Source organism: Apodemus sylvaticus, chromosome 2 (assembly GCF_947179515.1).
Source record: "Apodemus sylvaticus chromosome 2, mApoSyl1.1, whole genome shotgun sequence".
In the NCBI taxonomy this organism is placed as follows: domain Eukaryota; kingdom Metazoa; phylum Chordata; class Mammalia; order Rodentia; family Muridae; genus Apodemus; species Apodemus sylvaticus.
This window is the reverse complement of record NC_067473.1, coordinates 25515460-25543052: the sequence shown is the minus strand read 5'-3', so window position 1 is coordinate 25543052 and position 27593 is coordinate 25515460. Positions and strand designations below refer to the sequence as shown.

Sequence of the window (27593 nt, the reverse complement as noted above, 5' to 3'; positions counted from 1 at the left end):
CATAATATCCATATAATAACATTAATTTATAACATAACAAATAGCAAAGCAACAAAAAGCAAAACATCAACCAAAACTCTAACAGCCTGTTTCTTCTCTTGGACACAGGGTGTCAGGTCAGTCACCTCAGTTCTCTCCCAAAGGGTGGAGTCAGCACAGGAAGTGAATAACATACTGAATTGCCTGGCTCACTGGCTAGGGAGTTAGGGCCTATTCTCCCTGAGGAACTGAATTATGTGTAAGAAGATTCCTCCAAGTTATTTTGTGGCTGTTGGAGTTGGAGATCAGCAGTGTCTTCCTGAGGTGGCAACTCATTCTGCAGGAGGCCCTCTTCCTGGGCTGTGGAAATTTCAGCTCTTGCTACACTCTCTGCATCCTAGAAGAGGAAGGCAGTTATTAAGACAGAGGCTTGTTGGGAACCTAAATGTCAGCTGTCAGGCTGCTGCCTCTCAACAGCTCAACAGGAATGTTATCGTTGATGTTTTAACTGACACCATTGCTGTTATAAGTGCAGGTACAGCAAAATATCCAGCAGCATTCACCCAATACATGGGCCTGAGAGCTGTTACTCAGACTTCTATCAGTGCATAACAAGAAATGGGCAATGAGAAGAGAGCACACTAGGTTACAGGAAGAAGGGAAAATGCACAGATCAAATACAAGGAGAAGAACAAGTTACCTATTAGCATTTGGATTTTAACCCTGCATGATGCTTCCCACTGGGGAAGTCACATGACTCATGCATGACCTCTGTCACAGGACATAGCACTTGCTCAAAGCTCTGCAAAGCAGCCCAGTTAACATGACCATGTGTAGGAATGTGGTGTGTTATTGATCGATCACCCTTACTAGTCTTCAGATTAAAGAGGAGTAGTAAGGTATACTTGCCAATACATCAGCTTATCACAAGGCTAACAACCCCGAATCCTTGTGCAGAGACCAAGCAATGAACAACTGCATTCTCTGAGGTGGGTGGGAGTGTAGATTAGAAAGGTGCTAGGTGAAAGCAAAGATGGATGCAATGGGAAAATGTTATCAGTCAGTATAAGCCAGGCTGAGCTGCTTGTACCTACCTGATGTTGTAGGTCCTGGAGGATGCTGGGCTTCTCCTGTTCATCTTTATCAATCAGGTTCAAGTCAACCAGGTATTGCTGAATGATGGTCCAATCAGCATGTACTTCCTTGTTCTCCTGCTTCAGTGTGACCAACCTCATATTCATAAGGTTCTTCTGCATCAGGAGCCGGCTGTGCAGGTTGCTAGAAACACAATCTTCATGGTAAGATCCTGCAGGCTCCTCCTCCCATTCCTACATCAAGGTTCCATTAACCCCACCAGGACCTAGGTTCCCATGAATACCTAATGCAGTACATCTCAATACATTCTTAAGAGGTACACAAACAGAGAATAGCAACTTGAGGGAAGAAAAAGTGATTGCTGCAGTCCAAACACAAATATGGTTGCATGTCTCTCCAAAAGAACGGGGTATCTGAAACTATCCATGGCAGCCCAATGCATTTCAGCAACATCAATTAGTAGGTTGCAGATACCCTCAATGCAGGTCAGTAGAACCAAGAGGAAGGCATTGTATCCATTTGTTAGATCACATTTAGCTCTGTAAAACCATCCCTGAGCCACATAGATCTAGTACTGTTCTATAACCATCTCATGATCTGAATCACTTCTAATGAGAGGCTCCTGATGATGCCTGGACAATGTTAGGGTGAGTAACAGTCTCTTACAGACTTTGAAACTGACAGGAGAAGTCCCAAGGCACAGTGATGGCCAAAAGGCCGAAGGAATAGAATCAGACCTGCAGACTCTCCAGTCCAGGAACAAAGGAAGTCAGAAATGGCCATTCCATACCTGCTGACCTCCATGAACAGTACTTACCGATAGAAGTTAATCTCCTTCTTGAGATCCTGGAAGTTCTCTTTGGCCTCAATGTTCTCCTTCTCTGAGGTGTGTAGAAATGTCATATTCTCCTTCTCCTTTAACTTCAATTTTTCATATAACGGATTTGGTGTGTAGTATGGCCTGTCCCCAGGAAGATAGAACTCCATGAACATGTGCTTTTTTTTTTAAAAACACCTTTTCAGAAACCAAGACACATACACATTTAAGTATTTTAATTTATTTTTATTTATTTATTTATTTATTTTGGTTTTGTGAGACAGGGTTTCTCTGTGTAGCCGTGACTATCCTGAAACTCACTCTGTAGACCAGGCTGGCCTTGAACTCAGAAATCAGTCTGCCACTGCCTCCCAAGTGCTAGGATTACAGGCGTGTGCTACCATAGCCCTGCTGAAAATGTGTTTCTTTTTTTGTCCTATTTTTTCTTCGATATATTTTATATTTATATTTCAAATGATTTCCCCTTTTCTGACTTCCACTCTAGGAAATTTCCATAAGCCCTCTTCCTTCCCCGTATTCCCCAATCCACCTCTCCCCACTTCCCTGTTCTGGTATTGCCACATTCTGCTACTGCGTTCCATAACCAGGGGCCACTCCTCCTTTCTAAGAACACATGAACACAGACTGGATCTTGTACTCCCAGCACAGGAAGGTCAATTCCTGGATTCTATATGCTGGGATCTTTTTCATCTTTGGAAACTTTTTATCCTTTCCCAAGGACAGCATAAGCTATGTATCCAGATGGAGGGTGCCCTGGCTCCCTGTGTTTACTCATTAGCTCTGGAGGGGCAGTCTAGCCCCTTGTGCTCTCAAGAGCCTAGGCCACAGGTCGTTGCCAACTAGACACCTGTGATTATATTTTCTCTGTTTTGACAACAGGGATTGTAATTCCTGGATAACTAATACTTTAGAGGCAGACATTACACATAATTCATGAGGTGATACCATACATAATGACCTCTTTATAATCTGCCCAAGAGATGCAGCTGTATGCATAAGTGTGCCCATGAAGGGAAGGATCAATGCTATTTAATTTGATTCCTACTTTAACCACAAGAATCTCTGTCTCCTCTCCTCTCCCCTCCCCTCCTCTCCTCTCCCCTCCTCTCCTCTCCTCTCCTCTCCTTCCTTTCCCTCCTCCCCCATCCCCTCCCTTCTTCTCCCCTTTTCACCCCTCCCCTCTTCTCTTCTCTTCTCTTCTCTTCTCCTCTCCTCTCCTCTCCTCTCCTCTCCTCTCCTCTCCTCTCCTCTCCTCTCCTCTCCTCTCCTCTCCTCTCCTCTCCTCTCCTCTCCTCTCTCTCTCTCTCTCTCTCTCTCTCTCTCTCTCTCTCTCTCTCTCTCTCTCTCTTGATTTTTTCCCCCCGAGGCAGGGTTTCTCTGTGTAGCCCTTGCTGTCCTGGATATCACTCTGTAGACCAGGCTGGCCTCGAATTCAGAAATCTTCCTGCTTCTCCCTCCCAAGTGATGGAATTAAAGCCATATGCTACCTCTGCCTGGCCTGACCAGAACTATTTAAAGTAGGGGCTCCCAGACATCAGCACTCAGCTCACCTTGAAACAGCATTTAAATCCTCAGTCCAAAACACATAGACCAAGATTCCTAAGTGTGGGGGTAAATATAAACACATAAAACAGAAGTACATGTATGTACATGTAGAAGCAAACAGACTCATAGACTGGCACACACAAATTAGGCGAAAAGGACAAAGAGCCACAGAATGAGAAATAGAGACAGAATGAGAGAGAATAGGATGAGATTCAGAAGAAGTGTATGCAACATTACTGTCTCAGAGTACCCTGGATGCCACAGTTCCCTGAATTTAGAAGAGTAGAGAGGAATATAAACATTCAAAAATTCTTTTCCAGGAGATAACACAATCTTGTGCACCCCCACACATGTACACACAAAAAACAGACATACAGTCATGTATACACACATGAGAGGGAGAAAATTAGACACAGTCACAGAATGAGAAAGAGTGAATCTGAGACAGAATCAGAGAGAACACAGTGATATGCAGAAGAAATACAACATTACTGTCTCAAAGTATAAGACACACAGAAAAGAGGAACAGGCAGATCCTCAGGCGTCTAGTCAAGAACTGAGATGAACAATGTGGGACCAGGCCCCGCCTTCTGCATCTAGCAGTTTCCAGCACTTAGTCACCTACCAGTCCAGTACAAACACTCACAGCAAACTCTCAGCTCCTAAAACCTCACAAAGCACCTCCTTTCAAGGGCTTTCAAAATGCTTTCTGGGAACTCACTCTCCATTTTCTGTATCCCTGAATCAGACCACAAGTCCCACTTTTGACCTGGAGGATGCAGAGGACTCCATTTCCCATCTTACTCCTGTGAAAACTACAGGTTCTGCCTCTCCTCTGATAAGGGTTTAGGGACACGAGGTTTTGCCCAGGGATATCATGAAAATACTTCTTCCTATGATTCACCATCTTAAAAAGACAAGTGTGGCATTTTGGACTACATACAAACACCACAGCATTTGGAGGGATGCATACCTCTTGTTCATGGCTCCCTCTATGACATAGATCAAGCGATCTCTCAGCTCATTTCCTTCCTGGGTAACGAGCTGCAGCTCTCTGGTCAGCCTCTCCTCTTCCTCCTTGGCCTGCTTCTTGCTCAGGAGAGTTACAGGGGATGATGTCTGCCTGCCAGCCCCTGTAGGTAAAAGAACACAAGTGAACTTAAATGTTGGGAATGCATAGAGTGTAGACAGACTACTCTGAGGCCTATAAAGTAGAACAGCAGGACTTAGAACCCAGTGACATCACACAGAGTTTCGTCCAGGCTTTAGATGCATCCTCAGTGGACCTCAGTTCTCCCATCACTCTATAGAGACTAGGAGATGTAAGCAGCCATGTGTGTCCTCTGTCTCCCTATGTTTTCTTATGATGACCACAGAGATGGCTTCTCCTAGCTTATTAACAAATGCACAGAGTGAAACGTGGCCTCAGAGTACTCAGTTCTTTGGTTTCTCAAGTCACATGATGAATTCATGATGTTCAGATCTCCTACCCTTTTACTATTGACCCAGGACATGGCCTTAAAATGTCCTGCATGGGGAGAACATGGCTAACACACTGACCAATTATTTCCTCCACTGAAACACCAAACACTCCAGCAGTGCCCAGAGGGTGGAGTCTCTGGGTGTAGTTACAGTACAATAATACCTGCCGCTCACAACCAATGATACGCTAAGGAGAACATTGAGAGAGAGGAAATCAGAGTAGATCTGAGAATAAGAGGTGATGGCCAGGGGTCACAACTCTCTTCCTTGTACTACTGTCAGAGAGAAACTGAAGCTAAAAGAAGCATGGTAGTGAAGGCATTGATGCCCTGCACCTAAATTGGTGTAGGTTAGATCCTCTGTGACTCCTGATGGTCTCATTCCGTCCCCAATTAACAACCATAATACCCAGTGAAAGAGAAAAATTGGAGTTCACATCATTACAGCTTTGATCTGGCCATCTCCTGCTTTAAGAGATGAAAAAGTAATGTTCTGATATACTTAATGTTCAAGAGTTGTGAAAATCCTGGAATCTCTTTTGCTTCCAAGAAGCTTCAATTCCTTTGTCACTTTTCTAGAAAGGCCAGCTCAGGCCACCCTGGCAGGAAGCTCAATATCCACTTCCCAGTACTTACTCCACATCCTCCATGACCACCTCCTTTGTCCTTCATTACTCTCAGATGAAAGGCCAGCTTCCTTCCTCCTCTTTCTTATCTCTCTGCATCCACATTGGTTCTCAGAAAAAGTTGTCTAATTCGGGCAAACATGTCTATCAATGTATGCTCTAGACACTGACTGAGAAACCTCAGTGCTTGTGCTGTTGCTCCAACACTGGTGACATCATAGCTCATGCCAAGATCTCTCCAGGAGACAATAGAATGCTCAAGAAGGGACTGCTGATGTCATGGGTTACAGCCTTCTGCTCCCTGCTAATTTTCTTCCTTAACAAGAAGCTAAGGTGCCCTTTCCTGGAGACTCTCCTGGGACATAGCCTTTGAGCCCATCATCCTTACAAAGCCAGGGTTTGCTCTAGGCTTGATTGACATAACCTCAGGAATCCATGTGCATTTAACTAAGGGTTTTCTTTTCAAACCCTTCTCAGAAATGTATCATCCTGCCTCACATTTCCCTCAATCAGCAATATGAGACATTAACATCTCAGATTATCTACTGAGATATCACTCAAGTTTTAATATGCAGTCAAAACGTTTCCTGTCTTATGTCCAGGTGCATGAAATCACATCCAGAGCCTGCAGGGGAAATTAACATGTGGATGTATGTTAGCGGCTACACTCATGAAGTCTTCTTCTTAGCATTTGAAGTTTCCTCAAGATGTCTTAGCAGAGAAAGAGTTGCACACATCATAGTGTTGGCAAGAGTCTGGAAATCACTTGGCAGAGGAAATTAAAAAAAAAAAAACTTTCCTGGTTCCTCCCTCCCCATAAATTCCATAAGCACTCTTCCCTCCACCCATTCCCTAAACAACCCCCTCCCACTCCTCTGTCCAGGTAATCCCCTACATTTCTGCATCAAGACTTTCCAGGACCATGGCCCTCTCCTTCCTTATCCTTTGGAATCATTTGATATGTGAATGTGTCTTGGAATTCAGAGCTTCTGAGCTAATTAATATCCACTAATCAGTGACAGCATTTCATGTCTTAAGATGATGTTTTCCAGTTCCAATGATTTGCCTAAGAATTTCATGAAATTTTTATTTTTAATTGCTGAGTAGTATTCCATTGTGTAAATATATCACATTTTTTGTATCCATTCCTCCACTGAGGGACATCTGGGTTCTTTCCTGCTTCTGGCTATTATAAATAAGGATGCTATTGTGAAGGGGGTCATTTCCCTAACTTCTTTCTCAGCCTGCTTATCCTTTGAGTATAGGAAGGCTACTGATTTGCTTGAGTTGCTTTTATAACCTGCCAATTTGCTGAAGTTTTTTATCAGCTGTAGGAGTTGTCTAGTGGAGTTTTTTGGGTCACTTAGGTAGACTATCATATCATCTGCAAATAATGATAGTTTGACTTCTTCATTCCCAATTTGTATCCCTTTGACCTCCTTATGTTGTCTAATTGCCTGAGCTAGTACCTCAAGTACAATATTGAAAAGATAAGGAGAAAGTGGTCAGCCCTGTCTAGTCCCTTATTTTAGTGGTATTGCTTCAAGTTTCTCTCCATTTAGTTTGATGCTGGCTACTGGTTTGCTGTATATTGCTTTTACTATGTTTAGGTATGGGCCTTGAATTCCTGTTCTTTCCAAGACTTTAAGCATGAAAGGATGCTGAATTTTGTCAAATGCTATTTCATCATCCAGTGAAATGACCATGTTTTTTTTTCTTTGAGTTTGTTTATGTAGTGGATTGCATTGATGGATTTCCGTATATTGAAAAAACCCTGCATCCTTGGATAAAAATAAATAAATAAATAAGGATGCTATATACATAGTGGAGCATGTGTCCTTATTGCATGCCAGGGAATACTCTGGGTATATACCCAGGAGTGGTATAACAGTGTCCTATGGAAGTATCCTGCCCAGTTTTCTGAGGAACAGCCAGACTGATTTCCAGAGTGGTTGTACCAGCTTGCAATCCCACTAGCATTGGAGGAGTGTTCTGCTTTCTCCACATCCTCGCCAACACCTCCTAACTCCTGAGTTTTTAACCTTAGCCATTCTGAGTGGTGTGAGGTGAAATCTCAGGGATGTTTTGATTTGCATTTCCCTAATGACTAATTATGTTGAACATTTCTTAAGGTGCTTCTCAGCCATTCAAAATTCTTCAGGTGAAAATACTTTGTTTATCTCTGTACCCCATTTTTAATAGGATTATTTGGCTCCCTGGAGTCTAACTTCTTGAGTTCTTTGTATATATTGAATATTACGGTTATCAGATATAAGGTTGGTGAAGACCTTTTCCCAATTTGTTGGTTGTCATTTTGTCTGATTGATAGTGTCATTTGCCCTACAGAAACTTTGTAATATTATGAGGTCCCATTTGTCAATTCTTCATCTTAGAGCATAATCTATTGGTGTTCTGATTAGGATATTTTCCCCTGCACCCATGTGCTCATTGCTCTTCCCCAGTTTCTTTTCTATTAATTTTAGTGTGTCTGGTTTTATTGGAGGTCCTTGATCCATGATCCACGTGGAGTTGAGCTTAATACAAAGAGATAATAATGGATCATTTTGCATTCTCCTGCATGCTGACCTCCAGTTGAACCAGCACCATTTGTTGAAATGGCTACCCTTTTGCCACTTGATGGTTTTAGCATTTTTGTGGAATATCAAGTAAACGTAGGTGTGTGGGTTCATTCCTGGGAGTTCAGTTCTATTCCATTGATCTACCTGCCTGTCACTGTACCAATGCCATGCAACTTTTAACACTATTTCTCTGTAGTACTGCTTGAGGTCTGGGATACTGTTTACCACAGAAGGTCTTTAACTGTGGAGAATAGTTACATTCTCTCTCTACAATTGTTTCTTGCTGGAAAGTAGGAGAAGTAGAAATGATCTTCCACATTCGTGAAAAATGGAGCATAAATGAGGACTGGGACACCAGCAGTGTCTCCTGGCCTTTGTATGCTTAGACCGGGTTCACAGGGAAGGTGGAGGGACAATTTTGTGTCCCTGTAATCCTGAAATCCTGGATGTGTCAGAGCTCCTGAGAGTCAAGTTGCCTCTGGGATCTTGTAATCCTTGTGTGACCAAGCCCCTGGGATCCTGGAACCCAGGAATACTGTGATTCTGGTCATGTTAGGGCATGTAGGATTATAGTTTCCTCTTGGTGTTGCTGGACTGCCTTCAGAGTTAGCAACCAAGTTAAACCAGCCAAGACTGAAATGTACCCATACTACTGGTCGGGCATGTAACCTGTGTTTCTGGATTCCACTAGTCCCAGTTATGTCCAGTGGTGTTAGAACAGATGTTTTGTCCTCCTTATGTCTCATCCTATGATCCTGGGTGTTTTAGAGCTCCTGGAAGTGGGACTTCTGGGTGTTACAAGTATGTCAACAGAGTTCATGACCAAGGTAAACCAGCCAGTCTAGTGCCCTAATCAGTTAAAAGAGAGATATTAATAAGTAAAACCTCAATAAATGGGAAATCACCCCCTCTAATAAATCTCTCCAAAGAAAAGTTATCAAACAAATATTTTTACAAAAAACTTGAAACTTGGTTTTTTTTTTTTGGAATCTGTTTTGGACAAAAATTACATTCTAGAAAATAGTGTATTACTTCTGACAGTGTGTTACTTCATATATTCCTTGGCAAAACTGACACAGTTATACAATTCCCTCAAATATGAATGAGTGACTTAAATTTAGCAAAGTTTTCTTTGTTTGTTTTTTAAAGTTCTAATTGCCATAGTGGATAGGGAAAATAAAAGGAAGTGTAACTAACTCATGAAGAACTACAGGAAACATATTTTTCTTTTAATTTCTTATTAGATATATATTTTTTCTTTTAAATTTTTAATTAGATACATTATTTACATTTCAAAAGTTGTCCCTTTTTGTGGTTCCCCCTGAAATTCCCATAACCCATTTCTCCTAACCCTGTTCCCCAGTCAACTCACACCAGCTTCCCTGTCCTGGTGTCCTGGTATTCCCATAAACTGCAGTATTGAGACTTCCTGGACTCAAGGGCCTCTCCCTGCTTTGATGTCCAAAAACTCAGGAGACAGCAGTTGTTGGTGAGTATGTGGAGAAAGAGGACTGCTCCTACACTAGTAGTGGAATTGCAAGGTGGTACAACCACTTTGGAATTCAGTTTGGTTGTTCCTCAGAAAATTAGGCTTAATACTAATGGAGGATTCTGCTATACCACTCCTGAGAATATACCCAGAGGATTATCAAGCATTTAATAAGGACACATACTCCACTATGTTTATAGTAGCCTTATTTATAATAGCCAGAAGCTAGAAAAAACCCAGATGTCCCTCAAAAGAAGAATGGATACACACAATGAGGTACGTTTACACAATGGAATTATTCAGCTATTAAAAACAATAAAATCATAAAATTCTTAAGCAAATAGATGAAACTAGAAAATATCATCCACTCACTAATAAGTGGATATTAACCTAGAAAACTGGAATACCCAAAACATAATCCACACATCAAATGAGGTACAAGAAGAATGGAGGAGTGGCCCCTTGTTCTGAAAAGACTCAGTGAAGCAGTAGAGAGCAAAATCAGAACAGGGAAGGGTTGGGTGGGAAAACAGGGGGAGGGAAGGGGACTGATGGGACTTTCTAGGAGTAGGGGTCCAGAAAAGGGGAAATGTAAATAAATATATCAATAAATTAAAAAAAAGAAAAGAAAAGAAAATATCATCCAGATTGTGGTAACGCAATCACCAAAGAACACACAGTACCATCGTACGTGCTCACTGATAAGTGGATATTAGCCTAGAAACTTGGGATAATCAAGATACAATTCACAGACCAAATGAAGCTCAAGAAGTAAGAATTAAGTATGGATACTCTCATCTTTCTTAGAAGGGGGAGCAAAATATCCACAGGAGGAGGAACAGAGACAAAGCGTGGAGAAGAGCCTGGGGGAAAGATTATCCTGAGACTGCCCCTCCTAGGGATCCATCCCATATACAGTTACAAAAACCCAGTCACAGTGCTTGCTGAGAGGAGCCTGATATAGCTGCCACCTGGGAGGCTCTGCTAGTGCATGAAAAATACAGAAGGGGACACTCTCAGCCAATCATTGAACTGAGCAAAGGGTCCCCTATGGAGTAGCTAGAGAATGGACTACAGGAGCTGAAGAGGTTTGTAGTTCCATAGAAGGAACAACCATTTGAACCACCAAGTATCCCCAGAGCTCCTTAAACCACCAACCATGGAAGAATCCATTGCTCCAGATGTTTATTCAGCAGAGGATGGTCTTGCGGACCATCAAAAGGAGAGGAGGCCCATGGTCCTGAGAAGACTCGATGCCCCAGTATAGAGGAATGTCTGGACAGGCAATCAGAGTGGGTGGATTGGTGAGCAGGGGGAGGGGTATGGGTTAGGGGATTTTCGGTGGGGCTGGGGAGACCCAAAGTTGGAAAACATTTTAAATGTAAATAAAGAATATATTTAATAAAAAAAGAATCAATGAGTCATTTTGACTAATTAAAATAGTGTAGGTGAGGATTATTTACAGTTATGTGAAGACTTAAAGGTAGGTGACTCTACAAAGTGTCCCATGAACCCCTCTGGAAATTGCACTGTAGAGCTCTCTTTATGATTCCCAGCAGTGTTAAATGCAGACATTCCCAGAAATACAGCAAGTCCAGGTGACTCTCTTCCCAGCTTGTGTTTCTAGCTTTCTTAACCTGGCCTTATGTAACCTTTTTAATTTTGAGATTATTTGAGAATTGTGAGTCTCTCATTTCCATAATTGAAGGAGCCTTCTCCTTCCTTTATAAGTAAAATCAATTTTCACTAGAAACTCCTGAGCATTAAGGAGCCTTTCCTTAGTATGGTCCCTTTAAATTCTGAGAGAATTGTTACACAGTAAAGAAATCACCGTACTTATGGTGGTGCTATGTTGAATGATTCCTGACCTTTATTACAATGTCTAGGTAAATAAAAATTGAAGGGATCTGTGAATAAACAATTGTCTTATGAATGCATTTCAAATATATTATTAAAATATGCAAATAAATAAAAAGAAAAATTCTTCCCAATGTACATAGTTGCTTGTTTTTCAGTTTATTCCAGGTTTATTCAAGTTGACACTAAAAATAGAGATCACACTATATAGAAACAAAATAAACTAAGCAACAATGTGTGCATATATATGTTTAAAAATGTGTGTGTGTGTGTGTGTGTAAGTGCTTCATTGAGATGTATTGGATCCCATGAAATGCTTGTTCAAGTGTATAAAGTAATCCAGTTGTGTGATTTCTTTTTATTTTCAAGCTCATCCTTCAGAAAATAAACACTTTTTTCAAAAGTGAAAGCAAAAAAGTAATCTCCTTTCAGCAAAGCCAATAGAAGATAGCAACACAAACCTCAACTGTTCCTTAATACCTCTTAATATTAATGGACTCAATTTCTCCATAAAAGACATAGACTAACAGACTGGATACATAACAAGAACCCAGTATTTTGCTGCATATAGGAAACACACATCGGTGACAAAAAGAGACACTACCTCAAAATAAAAGGCAGGGAAACAATTTTCCAAGAAAATGGTCCCAAGAAACACGCTGCAGTGGCCATTCTAATATTGATTAAAATCAACATTCAACCAAAATTTTTTAAAAAGGAGAAGGAAAGAAACTTCATACTAGTCTAAGGAAACATTTACCATTATGAATTCTCAATTCTGAACATCTATGCTCCAAATGCAAAAAAAACCCAACATTCATAAAAGAAACTTTATTAAAGCTCAAAGAACACACTGCACCTCAAACAATACTAGTGGGAGATTTCAACACCCCACTCTCATTAGTGGGCAGACCATGGAAACAAAAACTAAGCAGACACATTGAAACTAATAGAAGTTAATTGGGATCTTTCAGAAGTGACATACCCAGTTTTCGGAGGAACCCCCAGACTGATTTCCAGAGTGGTTGTACTAATTTGCAACCCCACTAGCAGTGGAGGAGTGTTCCTCTTTCTCCACATCCTCACCAACACCTGATGTCTCCTGAGTTTTTAATCTTAGCCATTCTGACTGGTGTAAGGTGAAATCTCAGGGCTGTTTTGATTTGCATTTCCCTGATGACTAGTGAAGTTGAACATTTTTTAGGATGTTTCTCCGCCATCCAAAGTTCTTCAGGTGAGAATTCTTTGTTTAACTCTGTACCCCATTTTTAATAGGGTTATTTGGCTTTCTGGGGCGTAACTTCTTGAGTTCTTTGTATATGTTGGATATTAGCCCTCTATCTGATGTAGGGTCGGTGAAGATGTTTTCCCAATTTGTTGGTTGCCGATTTGTCCTTTTGATGGTGTCCTTTGCTTTACAGAATCTTTGTAATTTTATGAGGTCCCATTTGCCAATTCTTGATTTTAGAGCATAAGCTATTGATGTTCTCTTCAGGAACTTTCCCCCTGTACTGATGTCCTCAAGGGTCTTCCCCAGTTTCTTTTCTATTAGATTCAGAGTGTCTGGCTTTATGTGGAGGTCCTTGATCCATTTGGAGTTGAGCTTAGTACAAGGAGACAAGGATGAATCAATTCGCATTTCTGCGTGCTGACCTCCAGTTGAACCAGCACCATTTGTTGAAAAAGCTATCTTCTTTCCATTGGATGTTTTCAGCCCCTTTGTGAAGGATCGAGTGGCCATAGGTGTGTGGGTTTATTTCTGGATCTCCAATCCTGTTCCATAGATCTGCCTGCCTGTCACTGTACCAATACCATGCAGTTTTTAACACTATTGCTTGGTAATATTGCTTGAGGTATACCACTCCTGGGCATATACCCAGAGGATTCCCCAGCATGTAATAAGGATATATGCTCCACTATGTTCATAGCAGCCCTATTTATAATAGCCAGAAGCTGGAAAGAACCCAGGTATCCCTCAACAGAAGAATTGATGCAAAAAATGTGGTATATATACACAATGGAGCCATTAGATATATATACACTATTTCAGCCATATATACACTAATTCAGCCATTAGAAACAATGAATTCATGAAATTCTTAGGCAAATGTATGGAGCTGGAGAACATCATACTAAGTGAGGTAACCCAGTCTCAAAGGATCAATCACTAATAATTAGATATTAGCCTGGAAAACTGGAATACCCAAAACATAATCCACACATCAAATGAGGTACAAGAAGAACAGAGGAGTGGCCCCTGGTTCTGGAAAGACTCAATGTAGCAGTATAAGACAAAACCAGAACAGGGAAGTGGGAAGGGATGGGTGGGACAACAGAGGGAGGGAAGGGGGCTTATGTGACTTTTGGGGAGTGGGGGACCAGAAAAGGGGAAATCATTTGAAATGTAAATAAAAAATATATCGAATAAAATTTAAAAATTAAATAAAAGAAGTTAATTGAGGCTGTCCTACAAGTTCAGAGGTTCAGTCCATTATAGTCACGGCAGGGAGCATGACAGCATCCAGGCAGGCATGGTGCTGGAGGAGCCAAGATTTCTACATCTTGTTCTGAAGGCAAACAGGAGAGGTCTGATGTCCTTAGAAGCTAGGAAGAAGCTCTCAAAGCCCACCCCCACAATGACTTACTTTTTCAACAAGGCCATACCTACTCCAACAAGACCACACCTCCAATAGTGCCAATCACTGGGCTAAACATATACAAAAAAAACCACACACAATTATATAAGTTAGCCATCACTAATAAAACTTCCAGGTTTATATCATCTTGGTTTATAAATTTCTCATGACTCAATTTTATAATATCTTTAGCAACAGGGTTGACTATCAAATTCTGGATGTTGACCAAGAGCAATAGCAAGTCTGTAATGTGTATGAATGGAAAGGTATCTATGGAAAACCACTGAACAACAATTTCAAAAGAAGTAACATCAATCTGTTGATAGAATTTGTATTTCCTAGACCAGGTGTCTTTAAATTTATTGTTCTCATGCTGCAGGTTAACTCCATTTAAATTGCAAGGGTTCTCAGCCTTCATAATTATTCAACCCTTTAATATAGTTGTTTGCCTTGTGGTGACCAACCTCCAACTACAAAATTATTTTGTTGCTTTAATTTTGCTATTGTTATGAATTGTAATGTTGATATCTGATATATAATATATCTGATATATGAGCTCCCCCCAAAGGAGTTGCAACACACAGGTTGAAAACAGCTACTCCTGTGTGTGTGTGTTTATGTGTGTGTGTGTGTGTGTGTGTGTGTGTGTGATTTGTTTGTTTGTTTTGCTTCTTTGTCAAAACCCAGATGGATGTAAGAGCATAGCCTAATATCAGGGTTCTCACTATTACTCCATTAGTCAATGTGTCTGTTCTTATGATATTAACATATTGTTTTTAATACTATGACTTGTAATCAACTAGAAATTATGAATAGTAATGGGTCCACCTCTGTTTTACTGTTTTATTATTTAAGATTATCTGGACTACCCTGCTCATTTGTGATTCTGTATTAGTTTTTAGATTCTTTTCCCCCTATTCTATGAAGTTCTTTATTGGAATTATGATGGGATGCATTTAAACCTTTAGATTGATTCTGGTAGGATTCCATATAGCAATATTAATCCTATTATATTTGAACATGGAAAGGCATTCCATTTTCTGGTTTCTTATTCAATTTTTTCTGTGTCTTAAAGTTTTCATTGTATCAGATCCACTGCATTCCCATCAAAAGTTTAACACAATTAATTACAGTTCTTGATAGAACCCTTCTTACATTCATATGGAAAAGCAAAATAGTGTGTTATTCACATTTTCCATTACTGTGAAAAGATACAATGACCAAAGCATATTTGTTATAAGAGACAACATTTAATTGGGGCTGACTGACTTGTTCTGAGGTTCAGTCCATTATCATCATTGAGAGTAGAGCAGAGTCCAAGATGGAGGAGCTGTGAGAATGAGCTGTGTCTTCTGCATGCAAACAGGTGAAGGCTATCTAGCATATAGCCACAAGGAGGTCCTCAAAGCCCAACCCCACTGTCACACATCTACTCCAAGGAGGTCACACCTTTTAACAGTGCTATTGCCTTAGTCAAGCATATTGAAACCACACATTCCACTCCCTGACTAAAATAAGCTTGTTCAAATGGATGAGTCTATTGTGGTCATACCTATTGATACTATAACAGAAAATATACTTAATCAAACTCAGATGTCCCATAGACCCTAGGAGGTTCAAGAATATTAAAAGTCCAAATTCATTGTCTCTTCTTGCATACACACAATCTCTAAAGTATAATCCCCTATAAAATCAAAAGAACTTAAGAAGTTAGACTCCAGAAAACCAAACAACCCTATTAAAAATGGGGTACAGAGTTAAACAGGGAATTCTCACCTGAAGAACTTCGGATGGCAGAGAAGCATCTTAAAAAATGCTCAATTTCATTAGTCATTAGGGAAATGCAAATCAAAACAACCCTGAGATTTCACCTTACGCCAGTCAGAATGGCTAAGATTAAAAATTCAGGATACAGCAGGTGTTGGAGAGGATGTGGAGAAAGAGGAACACTCCTCCACTGCTGGTGGGGTTGCAAATTGGTACAACCACTCTATAAATCAGTCTGGCGGTTCCTCCGAAAACTGGGCACCTCACTTCCAGAAGATCCTGCTATACCACTCCTGGGCATATACCCAGAGGATTCCCCACCATGTAATAAGGATACATGCTCTACTATGTTCATAGCAGCCCTATTTATAATTGCCAGATGCTGGAAAGAACCCAGGTATCCCTCAACAGAAGAGTGGAAGCAAAAAATGTGGTATATCTACACAATGGAGTACTATTCAGCCATTAGAAACAATGAATTCATGAAATTCTTAGGCAAATGGATGGAGCTAGAAAACATCATACTAAGTGAGGTAACCCAGACTCAAAATGTAACTCATGGTATGCACTCACTAATAAGTGGATATTAACCTAGAAAACTGGAATACTCAAAACATAATCCACACATCAAATGAGGTACAAGAAGAAAGGAGGAGTGGCCCCTTGTTCTAGAAAGACTCAGTGAAGAAGTATAGGGCAAAACCAGAACGGGGAAGTGGGAAGGGTTGGGTGGGAGGACAGGGGGAGAAAAGGGGGCTTATGGGACTTTCGGGGAGTGGGGGGCCAGAAAAGGGGAAATCATTTGAAATGTAAATAAAAAATATATCGAAAAAAAAAAAAGAATTCAAATAGGCTGTCAATCTCACATTGCATAGAGGTTGTTTATCAGCTGTATTCCCCTGATAGACACTTCCTGCACTAGAATGTGGATATCCTTTCTGTGTGACCCTAGTGCCTCACATATTCTTGGCACCTATTGAATAAAAAGAAAAACGAGATAAAAAGAAAAAAAGAAAGAAGATGTAGATCACATATGTCTAAAATGACAGGATATATACTGTCATTTAAAAATGTCATACTGAGAAAGTTCCAGACTAAAGGAAGAAAAAAACACAGCTTCTCAAATTGCAACTCTTAAGTTTCCATGTCTGAACATCTATGTTCCAAAGGCAAGGGCACCCACATTCATAAAATAAACTTTACTAAAGCTAAAAGCATGCATAATAGTGGGAGACTTCAACACCACATTCTAATCATTGGACAGTCCATGGAAACCCAAAGTTAACAGAGACAGAATGAAACTAACAGCTGTTACTGACAATGGAATAACAGATATCGAAAGAATATTTCATCCTAAAACAGAAGAATATACCTTCTTCTCTGTACCTCATGGTACCTACTACAAAGTTCACCATCCTCTTGATCACAAAAAAAAAAAAAGCTTGAACTAATACAAGAAAATTGAAATAATCTGATGCATCCTATTAGATCTCCATGGACTAAGGCTGGTCTTCAATAGCAACAAAAACAACAGAAAGCCCACATACACATGCTAGCAGAACAATACCCTACTCAATGCAAGGTGGTCAAGGAATTAATAAGACGACATTTTAGAATTTAATGAAGATGAAGGTACAACATATTCAAATTTATGGGACACAATGAAAGCAGTGCTAAGTATAAAATTCATAGTTCTGAGAGCCTCCAAAAAGAAACTGGAGACAGCATACACTTGCAGCTTAATAGCACACCTGAGAGCTTTAGAACAGTAAGAAGCTAATACACCCTGTGGATTGCATGAGGAGTAGAATGCAGGAAATCATCAAAATCAGGGCTGAAATCAACCAAGTTGAAACATAAAGACCTATACAAAAAATATAAAAAAAATCTAGGAGCTGGTTCTTTGAGAAAATCAACATGATAGATTAACTTTAGCCAGTCTAATCAGAGGGTACAGAGACAGTATCCAAATTAACAAAATCAGAAATGAAAGGGGAAAAATAAGAACAGAAACTGAAGAAATTCAAAAAATTATATTTCTGTGTATCTTAAGATGTTGCAATCCCAATTTATTTTTCAGCCAATACCATTTCAATAAAGATGTCTACTGACTTTTATAATTCATTTTGTATCTAGATACTTTGCTGTAGTTGTTTATCAGCTGTAGTTCTCTGGTACAGCTTTGGAATCACTTACATCATTTGCAAATTCAGTACTTTAACGTTTTCCTTTACCTTTTCTATCCTCTTCATGTCGTTTTGGTTTATGATTGCTCTCACTAGAAATTAAAGGACTCTAATGAATATATTGTGAGAGAGTGAGTAGCCATTCCTTGCCTTGATTTTAGTGAAAGAGCTTTAAGTTTCTCTCCATTGAATTTGATGATCTCTATAGACTTGGTATTTATTAATTTTATTATGTTTAGTTATTTGCCTTTTATCCCTTCACTACAGGACTTTTAACATGAAGATGAGTTTGATCTTGTCAATGATATTTTATCCATCTAATGATCATGTGGTTTTATTTCTTTCATTGTGGTTAATTGGTAGATTGCATTGCAGTGTTTTCCTATATTGCACCATACTTGCATTCTTGAAAAGAAGCCTACTTGATCAAGGTAGAGAATGTCTTTTGTATGTCCTTGGATTCAGTTTGCAAATATTTTATGGAATATTTTTACCTCAATGTTCATAATGGACATTGTTCTGAATACCTTTTTCATGATGAATATTTGTCAGCTTTATGTATCAGTTTGACTGTGGCCTAAGAGATTGAGTTTGGCAATACTTCATCTATTTTTATTCACTGGAAGTCTTTGAAGATTGTTGGTATTAGCACTTTTTTAAAACTCTGGAAGAGTTCTGCACTAAAATTATTTGAACTTTTGCTATTTGTTTTGGGGAGTATTTTGATGACTGTTTCTATTTCCTTAGGGGTTATAAGATTACTTTATCACTTTTCAGATCTGGATTGAAGTTTGATAATTGATGTCTGTTTAGAAAGTCATTTAGATTATCCATTTTTTTGGAGTATAGGCTTCTGAAATTAGAACTACTGATTGTTTTCATGCCCCCAGAGTCTATCGTTATATCCTCCTTTTCATTACTGATTTTGATAATTTGGGTGTTTTCGTTCTGCCTTTTGATTAGTTTAGAGAAAGTATTGTCTACTTTGTTGATTTTATCAAAGTACCAGCTCTTCCTTTCCTTGACTATTTATATTATTCTCTTTTTTCAGCCCAGATTTTATTTCCTGCCATCAAATCCTATCTCTCAGTGGTTTCAGGTTTTGCCTGACATCGGGAACTGGATCATGCAATAAATGAAGCTCTTGCTGTTTTGTGTGTGGTTGATGTATACCACACCTTTACTGAACACATTATACAGCCAGCATTTAGAATGTATTTAGCTATTCCATCATGTCAGTGTTATCTGCAAGTTGCCATGAGACATTAACAGAGCCCTATACAAACCTCTGTTTGTCAGATGTCAGTCAGAGTGGATGACAGAATGCTTTTAATCCTGGGAACGGTTCAGATAGCTGGGAGAGAAAATACAGCAGGGTATTTCACATTGTACATTGAGGACAATTTAGTCTGGTTAGAACTGACATGAAATCTCATCTCATGTCACAAGCGTCAGTTGAAAAATCCATGTTAATGTATGCATTTGCTAGTGTCTATCAATCAAACCAAAAACTGTGATAACCCATATGTGAGTAGGCTTATAAAGACACAGACAACTTACATGTTCTAAGATGCTCAAGGAAACCCCACAAATACAATAGTAACCTGGTAGTTTGTTCTAAATCATGTCTCACCTTGTTCCCATTGTGCTACTGATGACTCTTTCTCCATAAGAATCAGCTCATAAAATCCAGAGGACCTAAGGTAGAGAGTAACCAAAGCCTCTCTACCCTGATGCTCTGGAGGCTGAGCTAAATGCCCTGGTTTTCCAGTAGCTGTTTGTGGACCCACTGGCTTACTTCCTTGACATTTTTAACACTCTGACTATCCTTAGATGTCAGTTAGTCAGTTCTATTCAAAAAGTAAGAGTCACTAGGAAGGAACTATCCATATCCTCTCAGAACTGCTTTGGCAAAAGAGCAGCTCTACCTGTCCCTCCTAGGTTCCATACTTGCACAGTCATGCTTTCCAGTGGACACATGTGCTCACAGCCGCAGGCTCCCTTCTCTGTGGCTGCTCTTGAGCTTCCTCTCAAAGCTCCTTAGATCAGCAGTCATTTTTTTTGTTAGCAAGAGTGATTCATTTTCCCAGCACAGCCTATAGGAGGCTAGGCTCCATTCTGGATTTCACATATATGCCTAGTTTACAGTGTCATCCCAGATCAGAGGGGAAAAATCTGCACTAAAAGTGAAAATAAGATTACTTGGGCAAAACCTAATTGCCCACAGAGCAGTGGTAATATCAGAGACCTGTACTGATGCCTGGCAGCATAAAACCGTGAGCATGTGCAGCTCAAGTAGTGGTACCTAAAAGTCTCCTGAGATGTCTGCACTCAATTTTATGTGATACTGTCCACATAACATATCACATGATCTAGAAGAACAAGGGCCAAGTGTAAGAGATGTGATTAAGACTAACAGGTTAGAAAATCTAATGCTGACAGAAGACCAACATGGTACCTAACAATCATCTACTGCAACTGCCTGCAGTTATATCGAATGCATTACCTGGAAGGGAAGCTGGGGATGAATGGGAAGGCAGTGAGAAAGGAAGGAGACCATGACCACAGATTGCTGATCAAGGTCCAAGTTTTAATTGGTGAGTGAGAATTTAAGGTTGGGGGCAAGATTCTTTCCCCCAAGGTTTGAGAGTCTGCTCATCCTGTGTTGGCTCCACCTCTCCACTGCTAGTTGGTCAGCCTGCTTAAATCAGGGAATTGTAGATCTGGAAGAACACTGGACTTCACCTTGGTCTGAGCACTCCACTCTATGTGTAGGAGATTGTGGCAAGCACTGAGGTCTGGAATTCCTGCTAAAATGGCCACTGGGGGTAGAGGTAGGGCAAAATCTACAACAGAAGAAATTATTCCTTCTTCCTGCTTCTGAGGCAACTGCACACAGGCAGGTCACATACATACAGTAGGAAAACACACAATTGTCATTAATAATAAATATGAATCTAAACAGCCACTAAACCAAACCAAACCAAACCAAACAAAAACCAGAAAATGCATGATCAATGACAATAACACCTGTACATGAGAATACATGACAGCATGGATCTATTATGGCAGTAATTAAATCATAAACTGTGTATCATTGGGGGAAACCACAATATTCATACAGAAAGACATTGCCTTATATAACCTAGTTGAGGTTGAATTCACTCTGCATCCCAGGATTCCTAGAGCTTACAGAGATCCATCTCTGACTGTGAGATCTAGGTCTACAGAAGAAGACAGAACACATGAATAAGAAACATTGTCTTAAGAGTCCCGAGTCACAAATAAATTTTTATTCCTCAGAAATACAATTTAAAGAAAATAGGCTTCAAATGAAAATTACTCTATGAAACAAAGATCTCTCACTGTGCTTTTAGCAACACAGATGTACAGCCTGTTTCTCCTCTTGTACATATTGTGGCAGGGCAGTCACCTCAGTTATCTCTCAAGGGGTGTTTTCAGAACAGGAAAGGGAATAACTTATGAATTGGGTAGCTCACTGGCTAGGTATTTAGGGCCTATTCATCATGAGGAATTGAATTATGTAGAAGAAGATTCCTCCAAGGAGTTTTTTGGCTGTTGAGAATGGAGCTCAGCAGGGGGCTCCTGAGGTGGCAACTCATTCTGCAGTAGGCCCTCTTCCTGGGCTGTGGAAATTTCAGCTTTTGCTACAGTTTTGGAGACCTGGAAGAGGAAGGGTCTTATTAAGACAGAAGCTTGGTCAGGAACTAAATGTCAGCTGTCAGGCTGCTGCTTCCCACCAACTCAACAGGAATGTTATCATTTACCGTTTAACTGACACCATTGGGGTTATATGTTGAGGCAGGGCAAAATATCCAGTAACATTTACCAAATACATGGGCTGACAAGCTGCTACTCAGACTTCTATCAGTGCATAACATGAAATGGGCAATTGGAAGAGACCTCATTATGTTGCAGGAAGTAAGGAAAATGCCACAGGGCACCCAGATCAATGACAATGAGCAGCAAATATTTTGTATTTTCATTTGCATTTTAACCCTGTAAGATGTTTCCATTTTGGAAGTCACATGATCATTTCATGACCTCTGTTGTAGGACCTAGAACTAACTTGTTCTAAGCTCTGCAAAGCATCACACCTATCATTACCACATGGAGGAAACTGGCATGTTATTGATCTTTCATCCTTACTAGTCTTCACATTAAAGAGGAGTAGCAAGGTATACTTGCCAATACTTCAGTTTCTCACAAGGGACTAACATCTCAGAATACTTGTGCATAGACTGAGCAATGAACAACTACATTCCATGAGGTAGGTGGCTACTTGGGGGTGTGGATTAGAAAATGCTGGGTGAAAGCAAAAATGGATGCAGTGGGCAAATGTTCTCAGTCAGTAATAGCCAAGCTGAGCTGCTTAAACTTACCTGATGTTGTTGGTCCTGGAGAATTCTGGCCTTCTCCTTTTCGAATTTATCATTCAGATTCAAGTCAATCAGGTATTGCTGAATGATGGTCCAATCAGCATGTACTTCCTTGTTCTCCTGCTTCAGTTCGGCCAACCTCTTATTCATAATGTCTTTCTGTATCAGGAGGTAGCTCTCCAGGTTCCTGGAAACACAATCTGCATGGTAAGATCCTGCAGGCTCTTTCTCCCATTCCTACATCAAAGTCCCATTAACCCCACTAGGCTACAGGTTCCCATGGAGACCTAATATATCCATGAGAGCTGCACAGAGTGAAAATAGCAAATTGAGGAAAGAAAAAATTATTGCTGCAGACCCAACACCAAAGGGTTGCATGTCTCAGCAAAAGAAAGAGGGACCTCCAACTATTCATGACACTGCAATGCATTTCAGCAATATCACTTTGTAGTTTGCAAATCCCCTCAACATAGGTCAGTAGAACCAAGAGGAGGACATTCTATTCTTGGGTTGCATCACATTTGGCTCTGTAAAATCATACCTGTGCCCCACAGACCTAGTAATGTATAATACATTTCTCATCATATATACCACTCTTCTATTGAGAGGCTCCTGAGGATGCCTGGACAATGCCTGTAGGAGTAATGGAGTAAGGAGTCTCTTAGAGATTTTGAAAACTGATTCCAAAAGTCCCAATGCACACTGATTACTAAAAAGCAGAACAGATAGTACCAGTCCTGCAGACTCTCCAGTCCAGAATCAAGGAAGGCAGAAACATACATTCTATACCCGGTAGAATCCCTAAATAATACTTACCGATAGAAGTTGATCTCCTCCTTGTGTTCCTCGAATTTCTGTCGGGCCTCAATGTTCTCCATCTCTAAGTTTTGTAGAAATGACATGATCTCCTTCTCTTTTAACTTCAAGTTTTCATAGAATGGATTTGGTGTATAGTAGGGCCTGTCCCCAAGAAGACAGAGCTCCATGAACTTTTGCTTTTAGGAACACATGAACTCAGACTGGGTCTTGTCTTACCCCAGCACAGGAAGGTCAATTCCTGGGTTCTACATGCTGGGATCTTCTTCATCTTTGGAAACTTTTATTCTGTCCTAAGGACAGCAGAAATTAGGCATCCAGATGGATGGTGCCGGGGCTCCATGTGTTCACTCAGTAGTGCTGGAAGGGCAGTCTAGTACCTTGTGCTCTCAGTAGCCTAGGCCACAGGTCTTTTCCTACTACATACCTGTGATTATATTTTCCCTGTTTTGACAAAAGGATTCTAAATCCTAGATAATTACTTCTTCAGAGGCAGACATTATACATAATTCTAGAGATTAAACTATACATCTCAAATGTTTTATAATGGACCAGCATAAGCACATATATGTACAGGTGCACACACACACAGAATGCCACACAGAAAGAAGAAGGGTAAAGGGACACACAGCCAGAGAATGAGAAACAGAGACAGAGACAGAGACAGAGACAGAAACAGAGATATCAAATTAAGAGCCAGTAGAACCAGTACTGTCGCAGAATATACTGTTTTTCACAGATCCCTGAATTTCAAATTGGAGAGAAATATAAAAAAGAAAAATTCATGCACAGGAGAAAACACAATCATATGCACACACACAAGTGTACACACACATGGACACAGAAACACACACACACAATCTTAGGTATACACTTGAGAATTAGAAAAGGAGACAGAGTCAAAAATGAGAGAGAACATGATTCAGAGACAGAAGCATCAAGAACAATAGCATCTTGAACTCTCAGAGTATAAGGCATACAGAAAAATAGGAACAGGCATGAACCTCAGTTGTTTAATCAAGCACTGAGATAAACAATGTGGGACAAGGGCCTTCCAGGTGCATCCAGGAGCTTCCTTCACTCACTTTACTGCCAGGCATGTACAAAAACTCACCACAAACTCTCAAGTCCTAGTGCTTCACAAAGCCACCTCCTCTCAAGTTCTTTCCAAGCACACTCTGGAAACTCCCTTTCTATAGCCTCTATCCCTGAATTCTCTTTTCAATTGGAGGGATCAGGAGGGATTATTTCCCATCTCAGTCCTGACCCAGTTTCAGGTTCTCTCTCTCTTCTAAGATGTATTTAGGCACATGAGATTGGGTACAGGGACATTATGAAGATATATCTTTCTAGGATGAATCACCTTAAAAAGATTGTCATGACACTGGTGATCCCAGACAAATAACACAGAATTTGGAGGGATGCATACCTCTTATTCATGGCTCCCTCTGTGACATACATCAGGCGTTCTCTCAGCTCATTTCTCTCTTGGGTAATGAGCTGCAGCTCTTTGGTCAGCCTCTTCTCTTCCTTCTTGGCCTGCTTCTTGCTGAGGATTGTTGCATGGCATGGAGTGTTCATGCCAGCCTCTGTAGAGAGATTAACACATGTGAACTTACATGGTCGCAATGCACAAAGTGTATACAGATGACACTGAGGCCCATAAGAAGGACAACATGCCTAGAACCCAGTGACAACACAGAGTATGGTCCAGGCTTGAGATGCCTCCTCAGTGGATCTCAGCTCTCCCATCACTGTACAGAGACCAGGAGATGTAAGCAGACAGGTGTGTACTCTGTCTCCCTACACATGCTTATGATGACCAGAGAGATGACTTCTCTTGGCATATTGACAACTGCTAGGGGTATATATTGGCTTGAGAGCCCTCAATCCTGTGGTTTCACATGTCAGATGATAAATTCACTATCCCCATTTACTTCAGTGCTTGGAGATGCTCAGATCTCCTGCCCTATTACTTTAGTCCCAGGACATGGCCTTCAAAGTCATGCAGGGGGAGAACATGGCCAACACACTGATTAATTTCCTCTACTGAAACAACAAACACCCAGAGATGGCCAGAGGATCTAGTCTCTGACTGAGTGTATCAACACTTACAGGTCTTTGGTTACAGTACAGAAATGCCTGCCACACACAACTAGTGATAAAAATAGCTATGGTGGAAACTCTGTTAGGGAGTGGAGGTCAGAGGAGTCCTGAGATCAAAACGTTATTCCCAGGAGCACAACTCTTTCCCTGGTACTACTGTCAGAGAAAAGCTGAAGCTAAAAGAACCCATGGGAGGGGAAGCAGTGATTCCCTGCCCTAAATTGGCATAGGTAAGTCCCTCTGTGACTCCTGATGGTCTTGTTCTGTCCCCATGTAATAAACAGAATACCCAGAGAAAGTAAAGACGGAGTTCTCAGCATTAAAGCTTTGACCTGGCCTCTCCTGCTTTAAGGGATGTAGAAAATAATGTTCTGACATCCTTGATGTTCAAGAGTTGTGACAAACATGGAAATTCTTTTGTTTCCAAGAAGCTCCAATTCCTTTGCCCCTTTGCTAGAAAGGCCAGGTCAGCCACTCTGCCAGGAAGCTCAACTTCCTTTCCTAGTACTTAATCCACATTCCCCCCAAAACACATTCTTAGTCCTTCATTACTCTCAGATGAAAGGCCAACTTCCTTCCTCCTCTCTCGTGTCTCTCTTCCATCCACATTGGCTCTCCCAAAATGTTTGCAGAGTTTGGCAAACATGTTCATCAAAGTATCCTCTACAAACTGAGTAATTCCAGGGCTTCTCCTGTTGCTACAACACTGGTGAGATCACAGCTAATGCCAAGAACTCTCCAGGAGACAATAGAATGTTCAAGAATGGAATGCTGATGTCATGGGTTATGGCATTGGCTTCATGCTAATTTTTCCCTATACTGACAGGAAACTAAGGTGTGCTTTCTTGGAGACTCCCCTAGATCATAACCATTGAGCACATCCACTTTCTAAAGACAGGGTTTGCTCTAGGCCTGATTGGCAATACATAAATCATCCCTGTGTATCTGAGTGTTTCTTCTTCAAACACTTCGAAGGAATGTCTCATACTACCTCAGATTTCGCTCAGTCAGCAATATGAGACATTAAAACCTACTAAGATTTCATACTAGTTTGACTATGAAGCCACAAATTTCTCCTGTCTTATTAGGTACAGTAGCATGAAATCACATCCAGGCAGAGGGTGCAGAACAGGTTGCTATATGAGTGTGCTTTACAGGTTATATTCATGAAGTATTGTGCTTAACATTTGAAACTTGTCCCAAGATGCCTTAGGAGAGATAGAGTTGTAATCTTTGTTGTGGGGGCAAAATTCTTGAGATTGGTTGGCAGAGGATAGTAAAATATTGGAGCTGCCAATGAAAAGACCCTCAGACTGAGTATGAGTCTCTCATCTGTGGACCAGAGTCACCAAAGGATGATTGCTTACAGACCTCTGTAAGCTATAAAATGAAATTTTTGTCAGAAAAAATAATATAGTCAACAGAGTTAAGGGTGTATGAAAATGCAATAGATATAGGTAAGTGAACAGAGCAAGGGCCTAACATCTTGTTTTTGGCTTCATGATTGGCCCCCAAAACCAGATAAGCATATATATCTGTGCAAAATGGATGATTTAATGAATGCAGATCCTTATACTGATTGAATAGAACCATAGCTAAGATTTTGGGAGGTGAGCCATGGCCCCAGAAATCTTTCTCAATTTATAAAGCAAAAAATAAAAACATTACAAACAAACAAAGATAAAGTACAAGTAGCTCATTTGAATTTACAGAAAGTGTCCAATACTGAGTTCTGATAAGGCCATTTAAATATAACAGTGTACGTTTGCCGTTAATTTGATGGGTCCTATGTAAAGCTTTGTGGAACATTGTTAGATTAACAAATGTCATAAAGAACATAAGAGTATGTGATCAACATGACCTTTCTCTAAGACAAATTATTTTTCTGTGCCAGTGATTGGCAAGCACATTACAGCAACAAGGTGAACTAGGGAGCAGACATAAAACAAACTGGCTGATCCTACACTGGTGGGTCCACACCTCAGCTTTAGAAAACCCAGTTCTCTGTCACTGACTAGTGCTTTCCTAACATTCCTATGAACCCCATTTGTAAGCCTAGGAATAGGAAAGTGGAAACAGGATTATCTGAGGTGAATGTTTACCTGGACAGCCAGGTAGAAGACAACATGGAATATTTGAGACCCTTTTTCAGAAAACAACACTGAAACTCACCCTACATCCAAGGCCTTACCT

General features: G+C 40.4%; 1 protein-coding gene across 1 annotated transcript; it reads right to left on the bottom strand.

Annotated features, from left to right (window-relative positions):
• Positions 1–232: 232 nt before the first annotated feature.
• On the bottom strand, positions 233–26052 carry LOC127677773 (disks large homolog 5-like). The gene is made up of 6 exons (XM_052172782.1): positions 25972–26052; positions 5575–5635; positions 4431–4590; positions 1892–2035; positions 1074–1257; positions 233–376 (listed from the first exon to the last, which is right to left on the bottom strand). Exons 1-6 carry the CDS (start codon positions 26050–26052, stop codon positions 233–235), a joined length of 774 nt encoding a protein of 257 aa, XP_052028742.1.
• Between the last annotated feature and the right edge of the window lie 1541 nt (positions 26053–27593).

Coding starts and splice junctions, on each gene's coding strand:
- LOC127677773 (XM_052172782.1), bottom strand. CDS start 26,052: ATGAACATGTTTGCCAAACTCTGCAAACATTTTGGGAGAGCCAATGTG. Junction 2,036..4,430: donor GAGGGAGCCATGAACAAGAG/GTATGCATCCCT, acceptor TCCTGGGGACAG/GCCATACTACACACCAAATC. Junction 1,258..1,891: donor AAGGAGATTAACTTCTATCG/GTAAGTACTGTT, acceptor TTGTGTTTCTAG/CAACCTGCACAGCCGGCTCC.